The sequence below is a fragment of the Megalops cyprinoides genome, chromosome 16 (genome assembly GCF_013368585.1).
Source record: "Megalops cyprinoides isolate fMegCyp1 chromosome 16, fMegCyp1.pri, whole genome shotgun sequence".
NCBI lineage: Eukaryota > Metazoa > Chordata > Actinopteri > Elopiformes > Megalopidae > Megalops > Megalops cyprinoides.
Window position 1 is genome coordinate 20,675,304 of NC_050598.1, and position 22,566 is coordinate 20,697,869.

General features: G+C 44.9%; 1 protein-coding gene across 1 annotated transcript in view; it reads right to left on the reverse strand.

Moving 5' to 3' along the window:
* Positions 1 to 1,643, reverse strand: part of ppargc1b (peroxisome proliferator-activated receptor gamma, coactivator 1 beta) — a 45,600-nt gene extending 43,957 nt beyond the window's left edge. Inside the window, exon 1 of the mRNA XM_036548022.1 lies at positions 1,557 to 1,643. Coding sequence (XP_036403915.1) covers positions 1,557 to 1,637 — 81 coding nt within the window. The 5' untranslated portion in view covers positions 1,638 to 1,643. The remainder of the gene's footprint in view (positions 1 to 1,556) is intronic.
* Between the last annotated feature and the right edge of the window lie 20,923 nt (positions 1,644 to 22,566).

Here is a 22,566-nt window from a genome sequence, read left to right on the forward strand (position 1 = left end):
TAACTTTTACACTAAAAATGAAAATGAACGTGAAAAATATGAAGTATGCATTGGTTCTTTCATGGCCATGACTTTGTAAGTTCTCATAGTGACTATTAAAATATTAATATTTTAGCGAAAAAATTCCCGATATTAGACATGCGATGCACACCATGCCGACGTCTATCGTGGGAAGGCTACATGTGACTTGAATCGAGAATAGCATTTAGTAGCCAAATACATCTTATCTTAATGGTATTCCTGTACATCAATTAACTTCCTCAACACCCTCAAACATCCATTTATTCGTACTGAAAGTGGCTAAACCGTGACGGTCTTACACGGCTGAATATAAGAGACTAATAGCATCATAGGCTTTACAGTGATGTAGCAAGCTAGCAAGCTATACTTTTTCCATCTCTTTACTGGAATGTGTTCCTTATATATTAGCTAGATAGCTCGAATAGCGAGTAATACTATCAATTAGACATAGGGTAATCTGACTTCTTCTGTGTAACCCAGTATTACATTAGGAAAGTCAAAAGTAATGCGACTTCGCTTACAACTGACGGGCGGGGTATTGCCAATTGCCACCCAATAGAGTATACGCTGAAGCTAGTCACATAATAAACTCACTCGAGGTTTTGTAACAGCGGCCGGTTACGCAAACTGTTACGAAAACACAATTCAGTGTTCTTCACAGCGAAAATCTAGCCAGAAGTACTAAACATTGCATCACCACTCTCTCGCCACAGAATCTCTGAAGGGGCATATGAATTACCCACTTACCCCACTGAAAAAAGCACATATTTAACTTCAAAACTGTTCACAACAGAAGCTGAAACCATACTGCTCATGAAGACCACTATAGCTGTATAGCTAGTTATGGTAATGCATTTTTTTATTCTTCGTTCAATTTCTCTGACACAGTGCTATGTACAGTGTGCAAGTGATACAGTAAAATATGAATTTGGCAAACGGAACATCGATTGCATACAACTTCCTTTGGCAAGGGCCATTGCATGCGTTAATTATAACTGACTCATAATCGAACTATTTTATTATTTATATACATCTCAGCATCACGTTGCGTGTAACATATACAAAATACTTCACATTAACTAAATAGCGTGTTACATATTATACAAGTTTCTAAGAGATGAAAGCTAGATAGCACCCACGTGTCTGAATCCTCCGAAATCTACAAGAATGCATGCTAGATAGACTAGCTTACTTGCTCAAGTTTTTTTTTTTATGTTGCTAACTAGGTAAATTTTGGGACTCCGAATGATAAATATAACACAGGCGCAGAAATACCAATCCTGTCATATTTTTCACTCATTCCTGACTTGATATGACCAAGTTATGAGTATACGCTATTCAAACAACTAACATTTCCTATATCTCCACGTGAAGAACAGATGTCAAGGTCTGAGACACCGGCAAAACAGCGCTGACTGAGACACCGACTGTCATGTATGTAATCACTAAATTACGCACCTGCCAATAACATGCAAAGACGACGACCGAACCGAGCGGCACCGACCCTGCACCTGCAGTACCCGTGCATCACTTACCTGGCTCCCGGAGTTTTCTGTCAGATAACTGAAGACAAAGGAAGAGAGTTCCTCATCTAGCAATGAAGCACAGTCCGCCATCTTCTAGAGAATGAGAGCTGAGAAGTCAGAGAGCGGAGTATACAGGTCTGTTTTCTTGCAATCCCAACTTTGCGCCGGGAGAGGGCGGCGTACTGGAGTGCCTCGACTCGTGCAGCATACAAATATTATGCTGTTAACTGATGAATTAAGCTCGATCATTTGCACACGCAGGGAAGGTAAATCTTGCTGTGCGTTGATTTGGCTGTTGGAAATAAAGCTTTTATATGGCAACAGCTTGCAAATGTTCGCATACGTTAAATGAACGAAACATAAATGAGGTTCTTCTGGCTGCTATCAGAAGGCAGAATTCATAGCTTATGATACTCTTGATGACTCATTTATACGGCAAGTACACACAGCTCCTGTTTTTTGTAGATCAGACCTTTCATGTGGAGTTAGTAGTACACTATTGATGAATCCTTTAAGTAAATCATATCAATTGATGGGGACACCCTATTATTATTATTATTATTATTATTATTATTATTATTATTAGTGGTGGTGGTGTTGTGACAGTGTGTAAACAGGTCAGCATTCCATGCTGTAAACATATGTTTGAGTAAAGGCCTTCTATGTCGACCCTGATGAAACTGTGCTAACGTGCCTTCTATTCAAATAAGCATAAGTTAACTTATAATTAATTTAGCTTCTATGATGTCCTTCAATGCTTACTTCGTTTTCTTGTAGGGTCTGTCTGGAAAACTAACTTTGGACGTGAGCTTCAAAGGGATGTAAGTGTTAAGATGGTTCTCAAATAAAAGGAATATAAATGATTTCACAATGTAAATATTGTGGTACACAGGAATTCATTCTTTATTTCATGACTGTTTTTTTTCCTTCCTGTTCCATTTCTGTATGAATGCCACTGGTACCCTGACAACCATGCCTAGCCTTGCTGTTTGACCCCTGCATATTTCTGCCGGCAGCCGTCTTTATTATTAGTAACAACAGTATCGTGGTTTATAGCATTGTGGCTGAGCAATGAATGATGTTGCATTGCACATCTCTTTTCGTATGAATATATGCATTTGTTGTTTTTTTTTTTTATAGTGTGCTGGGTTCACAGATGACAGTTCTGTTTTGGCAAACGGTTCTGTTCCTTATGTTAAAGTCATCTTCTGCAGCAGGTTGAGTTGTAATTGACAGTTGACTGCGAATAATACAAACGTGAGGGCACCTCCTTGAAAATATGGGAATCAGAGTCATGCTACTGATGCCTGATAGAGAATGTAATACACACGCACACATCTTCAGATTCTGTCAGTCAGCTGAGGCTGGTTGCTGTGGCCGGCTGGTCACTGGACAGTGATGGGTCTCCCTCAGCATTGTTTCAGGCAGGCAGTGAGTGCATATCAGCTTTTCATTCAGCAGTCTCCTGATTGCGGGAGCTTGCTTAATTGTACGTTCCAGCACTCTGCTGTGTAAAACGCAAACACTGTGCAACCATTTGCAACTTTACTCCGGAGAGGGTGAAAGGGATCACCCGCCGGTAGGTTTTGGCAGTCAGGCTGACCTTTATTTCTGGTCCTGTTAAGGGTTTACTTTCTTAAGGTTATGCAATGCAGTTAAACGAAGAAGGTCCCGCTAGCTGGGCCTGAAAGATATGTGAAACCACAGCCTGCCTCTGCTATGCTCATTTTTAAGCAGCTGATCACATGCCTGAAGGTAGCCACAATCGGGATGGTTAACAGATTCATGTCTAATTCATGTTTGGTAGTCAAAATTGTGTTCAGTGATAACTGCCTTTTATGGAAGGTTGGGGATCTTGAACGCAAACTGCCAGCAATAAATAAGGGGCCATCATTACCAACATTACCAGTATTTTGCCTCCTTCCACACCAAGCAAGGTTGGTCGTCACCTTTAGAGAAATGCTTCTCCATCTACAGTAAGTAGGATGTTCCAAATATAACCCACATAGGCTGGCATTAGTGTCCTATAATCTTAGCCAAGTCTCTAGGCAAGACGGATGAGCCTGACCAAGGCACGCTCCATATTGTGTAACGAGAATGAGGTGATGATCACTCATGCAAGCGTTTTGTACATGTTGGGTTCATTAGCGTCAAATGCATAAAGTGCTTCATTAAGTCATCAAAGCAGACCAGAATCAAGATGCTGTGCAGTTACGTAAGAGAGGCAGCCAAGATGGAGGCACAATGTTGACTGAGACTGTTAAAATTCAGTGCGTTAGCAGTGTCCAGTGGCCGACAAAGTGGCAGCAGGTTGTCACATTCATGTGGGCATATATTGACAACAGTTCTTTCTGTATTCAATCTTTAGCTTTTTAAATGGTGAATCAAAAACAAAAAACTAAATTGGCATATTGCATATTATTAAAGCAAATCCTCTCTCCACTAAACTGATGGTTGTGCAAGACACAATAAATGTTCTGAAGCATGGCAATATTCACTGGAAGAGACTCTCCTTGCCAAAGAGATGAATGTCCTTATTGGCATTCTGTCAATAATTACCTCAATGAGACATGCAAACAACATGAGAACATGTCTTTCTAAGAAAGAAGCATGGAATTGATTGGTAGACAGATTGAATGATATATGCAGTCTAATTACCGAAATAATCCATTCCTTAATTTCATATTTCATCAAATATAAGGAAAGCATGTTTCACACTTCTCAGGTAGAAATGGTCCATTTCTGATAAGAGTATGTGATCACTTGCACTTCCATAAGGGTAAATTCCAGCAGTTTATAATTCCATGAGGGCAAATTACTGCAACCAGGTATTTAACTCGCAACAGGCTAAGTTCCATCATTAATTTTCCATGCAATAATGAATAATAAAATGATAATATTTACACATTTTGTTAAAAAAAAACTAATGAGAATCGATGAACAACAAGGTCTTTGGTCACGTGTTTCACTGCTGATCAAACATCTGAAGCTCGTGTACCCACCTGCTGGATCTGTGATAAAGGTCACCGTAGTGAGTGCCCTCAAGAGGAGGGGAATCCAGAGGCTGTCATTTACCATTAGTCGGAGGGGTGCCCTGATCTATCAGTCATAACATCACATCGATTGGTCTGGGAGGGGACGGGGGTGGGGTCATTAGTGCTGCCACATTCGGCCCCCGTTGTTCAAGGACAACAATCAATGCAATTCACGCTTCATTTTTGAGAGAGGTTCGGCACGCCGCCGTTTTGATCAGGGGAGCGAGCTTTTTACTTCAGTGTGATCAATGCGACTGTGATCAGCGCAATATGTTCTTCTCCCCAAGCTGCACCTCTTTAGATTAGACTTCCTGTGCGCACACACAGCAGAGACACATCCTCCATTGTGCTTGTAAATCCAAAGGGATGATTTAATAGAGGAATGGGTGTAAATTCAAATATAACATGAAGGGTTGCAATAAATCAGTGTGGAAGTGGCGCTCACAGTGTTACACTTGTGTACTCGTCTTGTTCTGGGTTGTAAAGCCTGTTTAACAGATGCAGAGCCTGCTTTTTTGAAAGACCATGCAAATATAGCAGAGGGCATTCAAGTAGTGACTAATTGAGTAACAGTAAAATCTCCTGCTTTCACATGATTCAGAAGAATTTTGCTGTTGAAGTTAAACCACAATACTAGTTTCATCATTTTGGAAATATCTTGTGGGAAGGACGCTTAAGTCAGGCTACATTTCTTTACTTTCAGAATACACACATTGCCCCAAAGAAGGAAACGAGACGTCCTCATTCTAGCATGAACTGAAATTAAATCAATCTTGGTTAACGCTGGTCAATATTGCTACATTGTAACATGTGATGTTCCCTATTAGATGGATGTGGAGAGGACAGATGTTGTCATTCTGGTTTCAGAGACAACAGAGACATCTGCTAGGAAGTTGAAATTATTATGCTTTTAAATCAATATGACATGTTAATTGTGCTCCATATATAATTCTTCATAATTCTTCTTATATTTGGGGACTTGAGTGTGAGGTCTGAATCTGGCCGTATGATTCACTTTTCAGACTAATAATACTGGATTGGCACATTACATATTGACTAAGTGTTGAATTATTATAAACCATCTTGATAACTGCCACTGAGATAAGAGGACTGGATTACATCTTCTGAAAGGCCTGTTGTAAATACTTTAGTGAACACTGTGTACTGAATACTGTGCATAATTAAACAGTTTAGCATCGATATCAGTCAATATTTATGATGAGAGAAAAGCCTAGCAGATCCACTCTTAAGCAAAATATGTGATTAAAATGCACATGCTGAATGTAGAAATAAAGTTGCATGACAATTTATGTGGAGCAGTCTGAAATCAATTTGATTGCAGTATTTCAGGTGGTCAGACCACTCTTTTGGATGCCAGGCAATTGCACATATTTTAGCCTCTGGCGCAATGCAGGGCATGACATTTCCATTTTAAATTTGGTTGGGTGTACACCAAATTTTAGTAAAACCACTTATAACACATGCATAAAATCATAGCAGCGGGAAAGATAATCTCTGGTCAACTTAATAGTTATCCACTCATGCATAACCACAAAGTAAATAACCATGGCTGAAACTTAGCGAAAGATTGTTTTGAAGGAATAGAAACTGTCACTTGTTCACCAGGAAAGAGGGAATGAACAGGAGCAGATCTGATCTGTGCGTTTTGGAATTGCTCTGTCAATACAGAGAACTCCAGCAGAGTGATAGGAGAGGAGGCTGAGAGCTTAATTCAGCTGTGTGGGTGTCTGAGTGTCACCAGTGAGAGTGACGAACACCACCAAAGGCATCACTCCCTCAGACAGGCGGCCTCAGTCACATCACACTCTCCATGTTTGAGCTTCCTTCTTTGTGATTTCTAGCTATCTGTTTAACACTGTTAGCTGTTTGATATGATCATCACTCATTTCCTGCCATATATTCAGTCTTACGCTTCTGTATGAAAGATGCAATTAATATTCAACAGTTAATTGAGAAATTTGCTGACGTTGCAGAGTGTTATACCTAAGATGGCTTTTTCATTTCAGTCTGGACGTGAGCTGATTGCTGTGGAAAAGAAAAAAAAAAATTACATGGTCCAAATCAAAGCGTTTACCCCCGCAGAACTGCTGCGCGCTGTTCCGCCAAACGATGCTCAGCATGAGGGAAGGCTGGGGACACAAATGACATGCAAAGCCGGAGCTCTGTGATTGGCTGCCAGACGCTGCCTCTGAGCCAGGGGGGGACTGGGGGAATGAGTCAGTCGGCCCGCACTGAGCAGCGCTGGAGCCCTAATACCCCGAGCAAACATGTGCCTCCCCCATCACATGACCCGCTCGCTGTGCACGGGCCGCTCGGGTTATACACAACTCCTTTTATTGTCGCGCTAGTTAAACAAACCAGCATAGCCAGTCGCTCAGGTGATAAAGGGTTTAAAGTCGTCAGACCTTACACAAACACGTTGAGGGTGCGCAGAGCAAAGTTTACTCTCGCGGGCCGCATGCCGGACATTTCTCCACTCTTTCCCCCTCCAGAGTGAGACCCGGAGACCTGGGGCTGGGGGGGCCTGCAGGAGGCAGCAGCTGCTCTCAACCCAAGAGCACCAGCTCCAGGGCGCTCCTCTTCTTCTGTCCCACTCGTCTCTGTTGTAAATACCACAAGCGCTGCTTCTTTCTTTGGCCTAATAACAGTACCTCTGCATTGCTATATTAAGCAGGCATCTGGAAAGCAAAGTTAGATAAACACGCACTGAGCTTTGGGAGAGAGCCTGCGCTTTTCTCAGCGGCACACAAAGCTGCAACAAAACAGGGGACCACTGCTGGTTTGTGCTCACCATCCTTTGGACTTGGTGCCAGAAATGGGCTCTATGGCAATAATGGTTGCACCACATAGTTTCCCTGTCGGTTTATTGGTCCAAAACAAATAGGTACCCCGCGTAGAGCCTTCATCTAACTCTCAGCTGTACAAAGGGGCTGTGTTGACTCTAGCCTCAGTATAATTCAAGCAAACGCCAATACATTTCCTCAAAAACAAAGATTAACTGGCTCAGGCGGTGAACTGCAAAACTGTGCACTTTATTGCACCTTTGACACTTTACTTCCAAGAACTGAGTAAAGTCCACGGTGATGTTTCCCTCCTCTCTCAGAGGTCAACAGCTCTGAACTCGCTCGCATTTTGAAACAGGTGCGCAGAGGGCAGTCTCAGACAACTGGTAGATTCTTGCTAATGGGTGAAATATATCCAAAAAGGTGACATACACACAGCAGGGCTGACCTTTTCTTCCCCATTATCCACGACCTGACCCGCGAGAGCAGTGTAATGGCGTGTGAGTGGTTGAGTCTTAGCCGACTCAGCGTGTGTGTACATTGTGGGATGTGCAACATTCCTGCCATTGTTTTGTGAACCGACGCGTGTCTTTTTCCCAGCAATACCGACTCGTAGCTCGCTGAGGCTGCAAAGGGACTTTAAACACACTATGCCCCCACCTTGGCAACAACAAAAAAAAGAATTCTGCTGTGAAAAGAACAATGCTTCGGTGAGTTTGCTGTGTTCATGGGTGCTCAAACGTGAGCGCGAGATCAGTGAAATGTGGAGCTTACCACCCCCTCTCATGCAGGCCCTGCCCTCATCCTTTTCCTTCCATCATAGCAGTCACCTGATCTTGGTCGCTGTGGTTCCCTTTACTGTGGTTTGAGTTCATCAATAGAACCTGCCTGGCTAAACCCTTCCTTTGCCCTGCCTTGGATCAACATGTACTAGAATGGGAATAAAAGCATTCACGCCCTGTTAGCGGACAGATGCCCAGGATTTCCGGCAGGGTGAGGGAGTTTGATGTGGGAGTGGGTGGCAGATCAATATATTTGGATGTTTGTGACCCTTGTGGTGAGCTGGGTATTCGTTTGGGTGTGTGGTCTCTGTGTTGGGCAGCTGGCAAATCAGGGAAGTCTCTAGCCCAGACAGGGCCATCGGACACTGTCTCGGGTCCTGGCAGTTCCGTTTTTTGAGCTGTGATCAAATGGGAGTCTATTCATCTAGTATCTGCATTTAAGTAGCTCTGTGATTGGCTGCCATCACAGCTATTGGAAATTAACACCCAATCAGCACACAAGTCTGCCCGGGCAAGGGTGTCCCCTGGAAAACTATTTATCACAATAAGGGCTGCAGAATATAGTGGGTAACTCAGGACACAATGTCACTTTCCAACACACAGCAGAAGAATTTTAAAGACCCTGCATGTCTAAAGACATGTCAAAGTGTTAATCTAAGCATCACCTCACTGTTTACCTGTCACCTGCTTTTAGCGTGGCATGAAAAGGAGACTTGGGTGGCGCAGGAACATGCTGATTAGGGTTTGGCTGCATACAATACCAGTCAAAAGTTTGCACACGCCTACTCATAGAAGGGTTTTCTTTATTATTGCTATTTTCCACATTTTAGAATAATACTAAAGATATCAAAACTATGAAATAACACAAATGGAAGTATTCTGTCATGACTGCGGCGTCTTAGCCGGTTGTTTTCTTTTCCCTGTCCATGTGCTTCTGTTTTCCTTGTGTTCTAGCCCTGCCCCGCTCCCCGCCCGGTCTCCACCCACCTGATTGTCTCTACCTGCCTGCCAGCATACCTGCTTCCCATCACCTCATCAGCCTAGCCCTATATCTACCCTGCTTGTCTCTGTCTTGTTTGCCAGTTCGTCTCAGTTTGCTGTTTCGCTACTCGCCATCTGTTCTGGTTTGCCTGTTGGTTCCGTTTGCTTTGCCTGTTTATTCTTGACTACAATTTCTGGACCTGATTTGTGGTATGTTTGCTGTGTTTTTCTGGTTTTGGACTTAACCTGTTTTTCCTGACTTCGTTCCTCATTTTTGCCCTGTGGTTTTGGTCGCCGTGTCTGCCCGGTTTTTGACTCTGCCTGCCCTGACTTCGTTTTGTGGATTACCCGTTTGGATTATTAAACCTGTTTTTGGCATCCATCTCCTCTGTCTGCGCTTGAGTCCCTGCCTGAGTTCTGACATATGCAGTGACCAAAAAAGTGTTACACAAATCAAAACTATATTTTAGATTCTTCAAAGTAGCCAAAAAACATTGTTTTATTATTTATTTAACTTTTTTGGAAAGAAAGAGAAATTCATACATAGGCATCAATTTCACTTTTTATATTTGTCTAAGAAACAAATTTCAAGCATTAAAGCATAAGTCTTTAGATTAAAATGTCTTTGCATGTTTCCAGTTATCTTAATCAGATGTGTCCAAACTTTTGACTGGTACTGTAAGTCTGCTCCTGTCTCTGGAAACCCAGCATCACTACCTCAGTTGGGAGGGGCTGTGTTGGAGTCAGCGATCACAGTCCACCTGCTGAACTGCTGAGTGGACGGCCAGATGCTGCCCTGCTAAACTAGGCCAGACAAGAACTGCAAGCAGAGCTATACCGTTCTCCTTCTCCTCACACGGCCCAGTGTCACATTGTCTCTCTCTCTTTCTCTTTCCGTACGTCACACTCAATCTGCGGGCCGGAGCGCCAGAGGGGACACATGACTCCGGGCTCGACATTCCTTTTCCAAGGTTTCTCCATCACTAACAATTTATCAATAGACGAGGTGTCAAAAAGCATTGATCCCATTTAGCTGTATTTTAGACTGCAAATTCTTTACATGCTACCACAAGCAAAACAAACACACTAAATCTAAGGGCTAGCAATCTGCTGTCAGCGTTGGAGGATGGTGGTTGGGCATACCTGGGTAAATATAGCCGAGTAAAAACCAGGAGCACCTGGGGGGGTCTTGCTGTTGTTGCACAGGGGAGAGGTGGGGGAGGATCCAAGCATAGGGGCTTTGTGATATGCTCAAATACTCCACGGAGACCAAGGGGCAGCTATGGAGTGCATCCAGAAAGCACATATGTATTTTGGAGATATCTGCAGGAGCACTGAGAAGAGCGCAGCTCGAGGAGGGTCTCGACTGAATCAGATCAAGGGGACATCAACGTCTTCCACTGGCCCTACAACCGAGCAGACTCCAATACCACCCCAGAAGCACCTTCAGGATGTCTTTAACATTCACGCGGCAGGGAGGACATGCGCTAAAGCCTGTCTTCAGAGGGTGAATAAACGACGTTGCGGTAGTTTACCGGGCAGAGCGTTTCTCCTCGCATCGTTCCGAAGAGCCGCAACGAGGTCCGTGCGAGGCTGTCAGCTTGTTTTTTGTGAGACTCAGCCAGGCAAAGGAAAAGACACTGAGTCATCCTCTCCTCACCTCTCTCCCACCCCCTCCTTTGAAAACGAGCACACTGACACGAGCGGCTGGGCTCCGAAAAAACAGAGGCCTCTTATCGCCGCGCTGCATTCCCTCTTTACCGGCAAACCCATCGATAATTGAAATGTGCTCAAGCCCTCGTTGGTGGTTAGGGCAGCATTAAAAAGAATCACACAGTTAAACAGGCCGTCCTCTGGCTGTGCCTCTGCCTCTGGCTTAGATGTTGGGCTCTGTGCTGCTTTGCAGTTGTTAGTCATATGGAGATTATACAACAATTGTATCCTGCAGTATTCCACCTTGCGCTCACATAGGGGGGAAAAAGGAGCTAAATATATCTCCTTGCACCAGGATCTCTTTGCTGTGATCCTGGAGGAGAGGGCCAGCTAATCTCGCACTTCAGACAGTATGAATTTTCAGAAAGAGATGCTGCATGATTAGTTGAAAGGATAAGGTTAATGCAAAACATGGGGAAAATTATTTTTTACATAAGTGCCTTATATAAGCGTTCTTTAAAAACAGAATATTCCATTGCGAATTTTTTTTGTACACACCAACATCTGAAGGTCTTGTTGTTTGTTAAATGCGTAATATTGTTTTATGTCAGCACTTTATTTGCTGGGGAGAGGACTTCCAAATGACTGGGCAATGCAGATGGTCTGATGTGATTCCACTCGACCTGAGACCTCTTTTAAACCAGCCAATTAATTTCAAAATTGTCAGCCCACGTGACCAAGCCCAGATAATCCGTGTCAGACCAAACAAAGCTGTCCACCCAATACTTCCCAATCCAGCCAGCACTGGCCCGGCTGCAGGGTATCGTGCTAGCATGTAGCTGCTCACACAGGCTTGTGTGCTTGTTGAGCTCCACTCTCTCAATCAGGGTATTGATGTTATGCACACTTTCAGTGGCTGGGGTCTTTATAGGCCAACTGTGGCTCCTGGGCTAGTGATCAAAACAAATTACTTGTGTCCTGATAGTTAATTTGCAAGCCACGGGAGAGTCATAAGTGGTTTAATGAAAGTCCGCCCAGCCAGCGTGTAACCTTGACTCAATGTTACTGTGGAGTTGTGGAAAGATGCTGAAACGGCTTCCGTACATTGTAATAGACTGGTAACGTGGACCTTGCATGTTAGCTGGGCTGACACATGTTGTGTAGTGCTTGTAAACCATGTCTGCTCAAGGCTATGGCAGCTGTTGTTGCAAGTCATATCAGGACACTAGCTTCCTTAATGTACTCACAGTGCAACAGCATAACTGCCAGTTTATACACCATGACAGATACCAGTCCTCCTGTCAGAAGGTCGTTTATATATCCATGTTACCCAAGGTTAAGAAAGCTCCTGTTTTTCACTCTTGGGGGAAGACAGGGGCAGAGAAAGGGATGGTGGGGGGAGGGAGGAGGGGGGTAGGGTTAGGGTTAGTAGGTTAGGGTTGGGGTTGGCAGGGTGTGCGGCTACTGACCATTGCTGCTGTTGTGGCTGTACACCCCATAGAGAGAGAAACATCTGTCCAGAGTTTGTTCCCCAGTTGCCTGGTGTGGTAGAACTAAAATCTTCCATAATTACCCTAAGATTACAGTACAAGACCACAGCAAAATCCTCCCAAATATCCTATTCAAATCCAAGAAACCGTTCAAGCACTCTTTCACTAAATCCTGGTCACGTGACAAAAAAGCGCGAAATGTAAAACGATCTCTACTCCACAGTCCATCAGTATGTGGACCTTTCTTTTCATTATTGACAATTTATATCCTTCCAGATTGTGCAGCATTCAAGTAGACTTGTCTCTAAAATATTTGTCCATAACACATAGTTAAAGAGTTGGGTGAGACGGGAGCTGTGATCATGGCCTAGTTGACTTCACAATTCCCCAGCAGACACAGTGCCATGTCATATCAAACTTGTGAAAACAAGTTCCTCATTCTTTCCTCTTCTCTTCTGACTGTATTAACACTGAAAGACTGGAATCAGCTGACCTCCATCTCCCCCAGCGTATGTCACCATCTGTATTGCATTATATTGCTGCCATTCAACTCTGAATTTCCCTCTTTCCACCTCTTGTTTTACAGTTTTGTAGCCTATATTCAGCTCGGAACAAATTATCTGAGAACAATAGCAGTCTGATAAAAACTGGTGAAAATCAATAAAACCAAGATGGTTCTGTGCTGCTACCCAGCAGGTGTTAGTAAAAACTGAGAATGTGGAAGAATAAGAAAATGTTTGGGAAATAATCCCCCTGTCCTTTTTGCAGTGCTGACATAACACTTTGAAAGGGAATTGTTGGCTTTAGTCAGGGACAGTGAACTGGGAAGGCCCCCCACAGGGATTAAATGTACGGAATGTATGTTTGTCTGGGTCACAGACATTAGCAGAGCGCAGGTAGGCACCTCCACCCGTCTGTATCAAATAGCCACCAGTGGGAGGGGGCAGGACAACAACACATAATACTTATTGCACAATATTGAGCCTCTCATTATTTTATTCTACTTCCTTCTGGAACACCACAGGCTGGATTTTTATCATCATTCTGAGTCATATTACCAGCAATGCATCCAGCTGGAGTGGTCCAATACACGCTGGTCATTTCACAAAGGAGCCAAAGAATGATTTGGCTAAAATACACGATGTGAAATCACACTGACTTCATGACATGAAAGTTTTTGGTGACATCTGTCTAGGAAAGAGACAGTGAAGCTATCTTGAAACCAGCTTTTGAAAAGTTCCAAAATACATCTCATCGTGAGAAATAAACATACTTAAAACACAACGCTACTACAATATATATAGAATATAATATATGTGAATCTGTCTCTCTGTTTCTTTCTGTTGTTTCATTCAGAGTGGTGGAATCCCACTCTCGGACACTATAAAGTAACAGGTGCTGTCACATGCATTGTTATTCTTAACCCCATGATGGGAATAAAGGGTTTGCTCAAATGCGGATGTGCTGACATTTCAGTCCCCATAGGTTACCAGAGTGACCAGGTCCCATGGTGGGTAAGCTTGTCCCCCCGGGGCTGGGTTATTAATTGCCCGTGTTGCTGGGGAAAGTGGGGCCAAGAAAGAGTTTGGCCGGATACCATGAAATGTGATAGCTCTGTACCTAACACTCCTGCCCTTTCAGTGGTCAAACGAGGGTGACTTGGATTGTTTGCATTAATTATCTTATCTGAGGACCACTAAATCAATTCAGCGATAAGTCTTTGAAACAAAGGTCTTGAGAGGCTGCGGTATGCTGCATCTTGCTCCTCTTAGGATTGTATATGAATAAAAACCCGCCATTATTCATTTAGAACGGTCATAAGCAGAGTACATCAAAGAGTTTTAAGTTCTCCCGCACGGTATTTTATGGTTGAAATAGTAGCCATAGTGATCCAATTTCCTTTTCTGCCAGAATCATAATTCATATTTGCTTTACCACTTTCTGAGCCTGAACAAATGGTAGCTAATGAAAAAATTCAAGATTTCAGCACAGAAAATGAAGCATCATTAAGATCCAATCAGTAGACAGCATACATGCTGCATCAGTGAGCATGACTGGAGATTGCAGCGAGGTCCTGTAAGAAATTTGCATTGAAAATCAATGTTTATTTGCAGCATTCACAAGCACTCAGCTAAACTTCCTCCAAAGATTTGCTTTGTTGTTTTGTAACTACAGTTAGAGCAGCTTTAACTGTGCCACCTCCGTCAGCCAGTCTTCGGCATGAAACAATTTAATCCAGGCTTGACAAAGGACCGAGGGTTTTTTACGCTTTATCCATTAAGTAATCCTCCGGGGGCTGTTCCAGGTCAAAGGTCAGCCAGCAGGTTTTTACAGTACAGCGCGGAAAAGCATCTGCTGTTATCCAGGCGTGCACCTCTTTCATGTCTGAAGGACAAGTGCCCACAGTCCAAGGTTAGTTCCACACGACCAACCCAGCGTTCCAGGGTTGTCGCTCCGTATCTAACAGTCAGCTGCTTGCAGGGTGACCTTTCATTACATTTTGCATTTAAATTCAGCTCCCTTCAATGCTTAACAAGGAGCTCAACAGTGCCTGAAGGAGGCAGGACCTATGCTCTCTCATACCTCCCCCTCTGCCTCACACCTCCACTCCTGCGGGGGGCACTCCTTCTAGAGTTCAGATTTCGGCCACCCTACATGGGGTACTCCCCCCCGAGTGACAACACCACCCAGAGTCTCCACTCCATGGACACTCTGACCCAGCCCCCAGCTGCAGTTCTTCACTCAAATGAAGACCACAATAAATGACTCAAGGAAGGGGTCATAGCAAAAGTAATAAAACGTTCCTGTAATTGCAGGGCAGGACCATTCACCTGTCTCCACAGGACTGTGTGCACATGGCAATCGGTTATTCCACAGACCCATACTGACACCTGACGAGAGGTGGACTCAGTGGAGGCTCACTGTGGTGATGAAATCTATCTCTGTCGTAAAAGGCTGAGCAGGGGGCATTCGAGAACCAGGCCTGGTTAGATTGACTTTGTTATGCTTTCCTTTCAAGGTGAAGTTGATAAAGTCTCCAGCAAATGATCCCAATGCCATCTGACCTTTCCCCTGCAAGTCCCTTCCCAAAAACACCGCTGCAGTTTTTCCCGTAAACTGCATTTCAGATCCTTAATTCCCACGTGTTCTGACGGATGGATCTGGGGAATTCCAAACAGATCGCGGCGTTCTCTGTGTCTGATTCACCACACCCCCCTCCTCCTCTGCCACTCCCCCCATCCCACACCCATCCACACACACACACACACACACACACAAGCTCTCCGCGCCACGGCCGCTTGTTTTCACAACCGTGTGAAAAGGTTAAGTCCGGCTGTTTGTTTAACGTACACACAAGGATGATGAGGAGAAAAACAAACTCCCCCTGGATCTTTAACCCTTTACAGGTGTGGCGCCTGGCCGAACGTGGGAAGGCCTGCCAGCTGTGCTTGTTTTGGGTCACGACGCTGGCCCTCTCCGCGTGTCCCGTCTCAGCAGGTTGGCTTTCCTCCCACCGTTTGGGACGGCTGCAGCGCCCTGGGCCCTCTCCGCGACCCAGGCTTGTTGATATTCACCTCACATGCACAGTTCAGCACGCCCACCTCGAGCAAAGGCCCCTTAGTTTGACATCCCTCCGCAAGGAGCCCTCATCTGTTGAACGCTCGCCTGGGGAGCGAACCAACAAACCCGGCGGCCCCATGTGAACCACTCTCTCATGGCAGGTGTTTCCAAAAAATACTCTCCAAATAGGCTGGGGCATAACTCCGCATGCCATTGGATAACATGAGAAGGTCTTCACATGTGCACAATGCACGCATCCCGCTGATGCTGAATCTCAAATTGAGGGAATGTGGTTATATAAAATGTAAAAAAAGAAAAGGCCACAGTATACTTTCCCCAGCAGAAATAGAAAGGGCTAAGTGATCCCTTAATGGAATGTAAAGAGTGTACCTAGCCCGTGGATGCGGTATCTCTCGAAAGTATAAACACACTGAGGCGCACGCGACTCTCTAGACTCTGGCCTTACCGCTGTCAAACCGACAGGACCGACAGGCGACATTTTGCCGATTCTCATGTGACCGGGTCTCGGAATAGATGTCTGTCATATGAGGTCACAGATATGCCTTCACCCTCTGGGAACACGTCCACGGTGCAGACACAGCTCTCGAATGAGAAAGGCAACCATGCTTTTCAGCTTTGCATTGTTCCTGGCCCCAAAAATATCTCCCAATGCAGTTCTCCTCTCCTTCAGTGAGAAAGGGATGGCCGAGCACAGAGGTTGGTGGTTGGTAGAAGGTCAGAGATAAGAATAGATTTTTGGCTCTGAATGATTTATTAGCCTTCCTCGCTCCAGTCTATCAGTTGGGCAGAAGACACTATTCCGCACACATGTTTGTAGCACACACACACACAAAACTTCTCCCGTGCAAGGCTCACATACACTGGAAATAAGTCCAAGCTCTGTGAGCATAAACTCCAGGTAAAAGTGAGCTTTCCCAATTATCAGAAGTTCACAGGTACAACGGCGGACCCCCGGGGTGACCACTGACACCCCCTGGAGAGGGCATCTCGGGAAACTCATTTCGGTGACATTCTGATCGAGGTGATGCTATGACAGCCTCCCGCCCCCCAGCCCCCCTCTCCATCCTTAGAACAGGAACAGGCACAGACAGAACAGAGTGTTCCTGTGCCAGTTTATAATTCTGCAGTCACAGCCAGCTGAGCAAGTGGGAGCAGGGTGGCACGGGCAGCTCTGTCACTCTGCCTCTGGATCTCATTAGGAAAATGCACCTGTCAGTCCGAAGGCCATCGCTCACCGCCTTGCAGTGATGTCGGCCGAACCCTCACCCATTACCCTGACATACATGTGTGTGCACAGACTCACACACACCCGCTCGCACACACACACACATAGTCACACGCACACAAACGCATGCCCACTCAAGCACACAGGCACTCACTCGCCCCCATACACACACGTGCACACATATGTCATGCATACATACTCACACTCTTGCACATACATATACACACGCACACTCTCTCTCTCTCTCATGCACACACACGGACACACACACACACACACACACACACACACACACACACACTCATAGACACACAGTCATACACATGCCCAGGTGTTCATGTACTCATGTGCCCCCATGCACACACATGTCATACATACACCCTTTCACATAAGAATGCACACACACTCTCAGACACACACACACTCATTCCCCCATACACCCACATGCATGTACACACATTCAAACACACACATTCCTACAAACACGCATGGGCACACACATTACAGGCACACAACTAACATATGCACATGCACATCTACAGCGTACATAGGCACAAAGTACCAACGCACTCTACACACATGCAGACACATCTAATGAATCTCACAGCGAGGGGAGACACACACAGTACCTCTCAGCCATGGTTCTGGGGGCTTGCTGAGAATGCTGGGGTTCGTTCCAACTGCTTCTAATAAATTAGGTTTCAATGAGCTGTTGACTGAATACTAATCTGGATTTGACATCACCTGAAAGTTATCTGCTTTAAGTCCTTGAAGAAAGAAATGTTCTTGCTGAGCTGTAAAACATCCAGCAAAAGTACTTGTTTATGCCAAATTTTTAGGTTTTTTTTTTTACTTTTTGTTTTTCAAACAAATTTTGGAATCTTATTACTTTAAGCTGAACTGGTTGTTCGATTAATTACAGTAGTCCTTAGTGCTGTTCATTAAACTACTTGTTAATCTTATTCTAATCTTAAGAATCTTACTGTAATTCTTAATCTAAAATTAGTTGAGCTGAAACAATATCACTTTTATATGAATATCAATTTTATTGATTGTAAACTGACCAGATAAAGTTGAATTTCTCATTCAACAGCACAACCACCCCAAAATTTACCAGGGAGTTTCATTTACCAGGAAATAATGGCATATCCCTGTCGAGTGATGTCAATCCTGTGTTAGTTTCAAATGTACAGCTCAGAAAAACTGAACAGGGGCTCCCAGCTGAAAGAAAAACATACATTTACAGAGTGAATAAGTGTGTGTGTGTGTGTGTGTGTGTGTGTGTGTGTGTGTGTGTGTGTGTGTGTGTGTGTTTTCCAGCCCTGGGGCAAAGGGTGGAAAACACATATACCCACATGCATGGTGCCTGCCTTTTACTGTCCTCAAACACACATGCACCAGGAGCTTGACCAGAAAACAAAATGCAACAAATTAAATTTCCCGTTTTTCCAGACGAGCCAAATGGGTGTCTGCTCTAAGTTCTGACACGACAGACATCTGAGGCATGTCTTGTGGTTTCAGCACTTCCTCCCTCTTTCCGCCTGCACTGCCGCACACACCTGTCTCCTCTCTCTCTGCCTCTCCGCGCTTAGAGTGGGCGGAAGCCCTGTTCTGACTCACCAAAAGAGAATGGAAGCCACACCAGCCCAAGTCAGGATGACTAATGGAGCCGCCGAGCAGCTCCGCACCCTACAAAAGCTTTAAAAAATGCATTCAGCCCAAATTGCGAGCCGGCCTTGCGTAACTACACTCCGCTCAGCTCCTCACTACAAGTCAAATGCATTATTGAGCAGCACACTACTGCTGTACACAGCACGGTGCTCTCACATCAATAACACTAGTGAAAATAGCCCCCAGTCAAAAAACGCTGAGACATTTCAAAATTGCCCGCCCTCCAGTGGAGCTCTTTAGAGCCTGTCTGCACCCCTAAGAGCCGTGAGAGAAAAGTTTCGGCGAAACCCCTTTGCTTCCACAAAACTATAAACTTTTCCTTGCAGGTGACCTTGATCGCTTAAGGTCAGTGGATGTGTGTTATCACAGAGATATGATCTTTGACAAAGTCTGTGGGGAAGATTACAAGATTTCAATGTTATCTGAAGAAACAAAATATACACCCCCCCCCCCCTCTTGTTAATGGTTTGTCTTGTGCCAGAAGTGCAGCCGTAAGCAAATACACCATTCGAGCTAGCTCAAAGCCATTAGCATGAAGGGCATGTTTAAGTCAATCAGGTCACAGGAAGAATGAGAATGAGGAAACGGCTAAAGCTATTGTACATTAACTTCCAGCCTTCCGGGGTTGAAATTTTTGAGGAAATGGAGTACGGTTATAGTTTCATAGAACAGTCACTGATTATGTTCCAAAATTAAAAGTTGACCAACGTTGCAAAATATCTTCTGCATATGGATTGGTGCCCGGTGCAATAGTACTGTGCATGCTTTGGGATTATGCCGCCCGTCAGTGGCATGGCTATATAAAAGAGGATAGACATCTGCACGGTTGCTTATCAGATTAGTGTTCCTCTGTGCTCGAAAGACATGATAACTCTGTGGGGGGAACATGAAGATGAATTTAAAATTGTTTCGCCCGCTGGCAGCGAGTCCACTTTTAATCTTGCGCCACAGCCTTGGCCTCACCTGGCTTCGGCTGTAAACCCTTCAGTCATTTATCACCGGCCAGTGAGTGAATGAATAAGTGGGACGTACATCATCTGGCGTGCTTTGTCACGTTTTATTCATTTCGGGTATTTCGTTTCGCGGCGTAGACAAACGGGAGATGAGCGGGAAGGCGCTCCCCCCGGGGGTGCGGGGGTGTGGGATGCGCCGGTCCCTCGCGGTGCGCTTGCGAGTCCGCCGGGTTCTCGTTCGGGCGGGATGCGCGCGGGCTGGCGAACTGCCCAATCCATTATTTAGGTTCCCGGGGCCGGCCCGCTCCATCTCACGGGATTAAGCGCTCACAGCTGACAAGCACATCCTGATCCTACAGGGCAGGGCGGAACACGAAGCGGCAGCGCGGGAGGACACGGGAGAGAGCGGGAGAGGGAACGGGGGCGAGGGAGAGAGGGAACACCGTCACTCGAGCAGGGCCCTTTCTCTCACTCCGCTCCACCACCAGCGCCGCGTGGGCGGCCTGTTTACACGAGGCCGTCCACTTCAGCGTGCCGTAAACAAGCCTCCGCTTCTGTAAAGGCTATGAAACTGTAAAATAAGCGGGGATTGCCTAGCGCTGGGTGTAATTCAGTATTGATCCAGCAGCTGGGGAAACACACAGACGGAGCGATCAACTGCTCCGTCTTCACACTTTCGTTTAAACAGAGAGAAAGTGGAAGGGGGTGTGGCCCTGCTCTGTTGTATTTGTGAAAGTGACAGTTGATCAGGTCCGCTGTGGGATGGGCCACGCCGTTCACCGTGGGTGGGAACTTCCTGAGAATGCAACCAGAAGCTTGGGCGTGCATCTAGTCATTGCAATCGGTTTAGATCGTAGTGGCTACCTAGGTCTGGGCAGAGCTTATGGGGATCTAGATGGAGGTACATTTGAGCTGAAGATTAGGAAGAGTCTAAATCTAGTCTGTAAATGCATCCCACCTGCCTCTGAATCCTATAGAAATGGTTTGGAGTCAAAGAATGCCATGTTTTCTTTTGACACCTCCCTTTCTGTTTTGTTAAGACCATAAAATTGAGGCCCCATAAAGAAAGAAACTACCTGAAACTACCTGAGGTCTTTGTGCTAAAGTGGCACCTGGACAAATGGCGTCAGCAACTAAACCTATGACTACGTGCTGAGCGAAGTAAGTTATAACATCCTGGCTAACATTTAACATTCTACTGTTTCTGCATCATTACTTGTGAGTGGTGCATTTGTTAGAATGGCCAAATTCCAGAGAGGGAAACAAACCCCAAGGCTAGCTGGCATTGATCGCTGGTGATCATGACGTAATAAACCAAGGACTGAGGACTCCTTTCCCCAGTGACCCAGCGTACCTAGCTTAACAAGTGAGGAAAGGCAGTGACGTGGTTCCACACAGTCTTTACCTGAGCCAAATCCCTGGGTTTTCAGGAGGCTGAGGGAGGGCAGCTGAGTTGACTTCAAAGGGCACAGACTTGGTTGCGGCCCATTCAGAATCTGATTGTGCTGCATTGATGCAGCCATCTCGCTGGCATATCTCAGTCTCCTGCATTACAAAGTAGTGACATAATTACAATTCATGGTGTATTTTATCCCCCTCCGATACTACTGAATTTCCATTGTTTACATTACATTATTGTCATTTAGCAGATGTTCTTATCCAGAGCGACATAGGTTATAGTTTGACCCATTTATACAGCTGGATATTTACTGAGGCAATTCTGGGTTGAGTATCTTGGCAAAAGGGTACAATTGCAGCACCCCCAGTGGGGAATCGAACGAGCAGTCTTTTGGATATAAGCCCTGTTCGTTACCACTACACCACACTGCCACCTCACTGTGTAACATCTGTGTAATTCTTTCTGTGTGTTTGCATTCGTGTATGTACGTACAAAAGACATGTTGTTAAATTTCTAGTTGCTCTAGCGAGCTCAAAATACAGCTACAAAAAGTGTGTTTAATAAGTATTCAAATTACCTTGAGATCAGGGAAGTTAATCTTGCAGAAGTTAAGTGATTAACTCCAAATCCAAATACATAAGGCTCTGCCTTACAACTCTGCAAAATGTTAACAATCCTGTCATGCTCAGAGGCATTATTAAAGACTTGCGGAACATAACAATGTTTACTAGGTTCTTTCATGCAGAAAAAAATGATGTCACACCCCCTCTAGTGGTGACAATCTGCAGTGAATCACCTGGAAACCCCAAGGGACAGGTTTTTGGATGGTAACACTAACCTTAATTTGCAATGGAGAGCCCAGGAGATAAGCAGATGGGCCGTTTGAATCGTTTTCCCATTCTTATACAACTCTTGCATCCTCAGCTCTTACAGAGAAACAAATCCCGTCCTACAATCAATGGCTGAGCGGGGCGATCTTTACCCTTTACACAGTAAGCGGGTTTTATTTTTAAAGACAGGGTACTGCATCAAGCCATCAGGGTATGGTATTAGCTGACCAAAAAAATTTATAAGAGCATTTAAAAATGGCTCTTTGCAAGGTTTACATGAGTATAGAAAAAAATCTTACCCCCTCAAAAAACATGAGATCAAATGAGTATGACCTCCTAACTTATACTTCAGTGTTGGGTCTCATGTTTTCATCATAACTTGTCATAAACTCACACGGTGTTTTGGGTGGTCACTGCTTACTGTGCCAGCAGTGTTTTCTGTAATCAGTGCCATGAGGGCCCTGTTTACATGTAAAGCATATTGCAGCACAGTCAAAATAAGAGCAGACCACTAGAATGGGGAACACCTGTCTGAGAAACAACGCTAACTGTCGGGATTACAGCCTGAAATCCCCTTATCTTAGTCGCGGCGTGCCGCAAGTGAAACAGGTGTT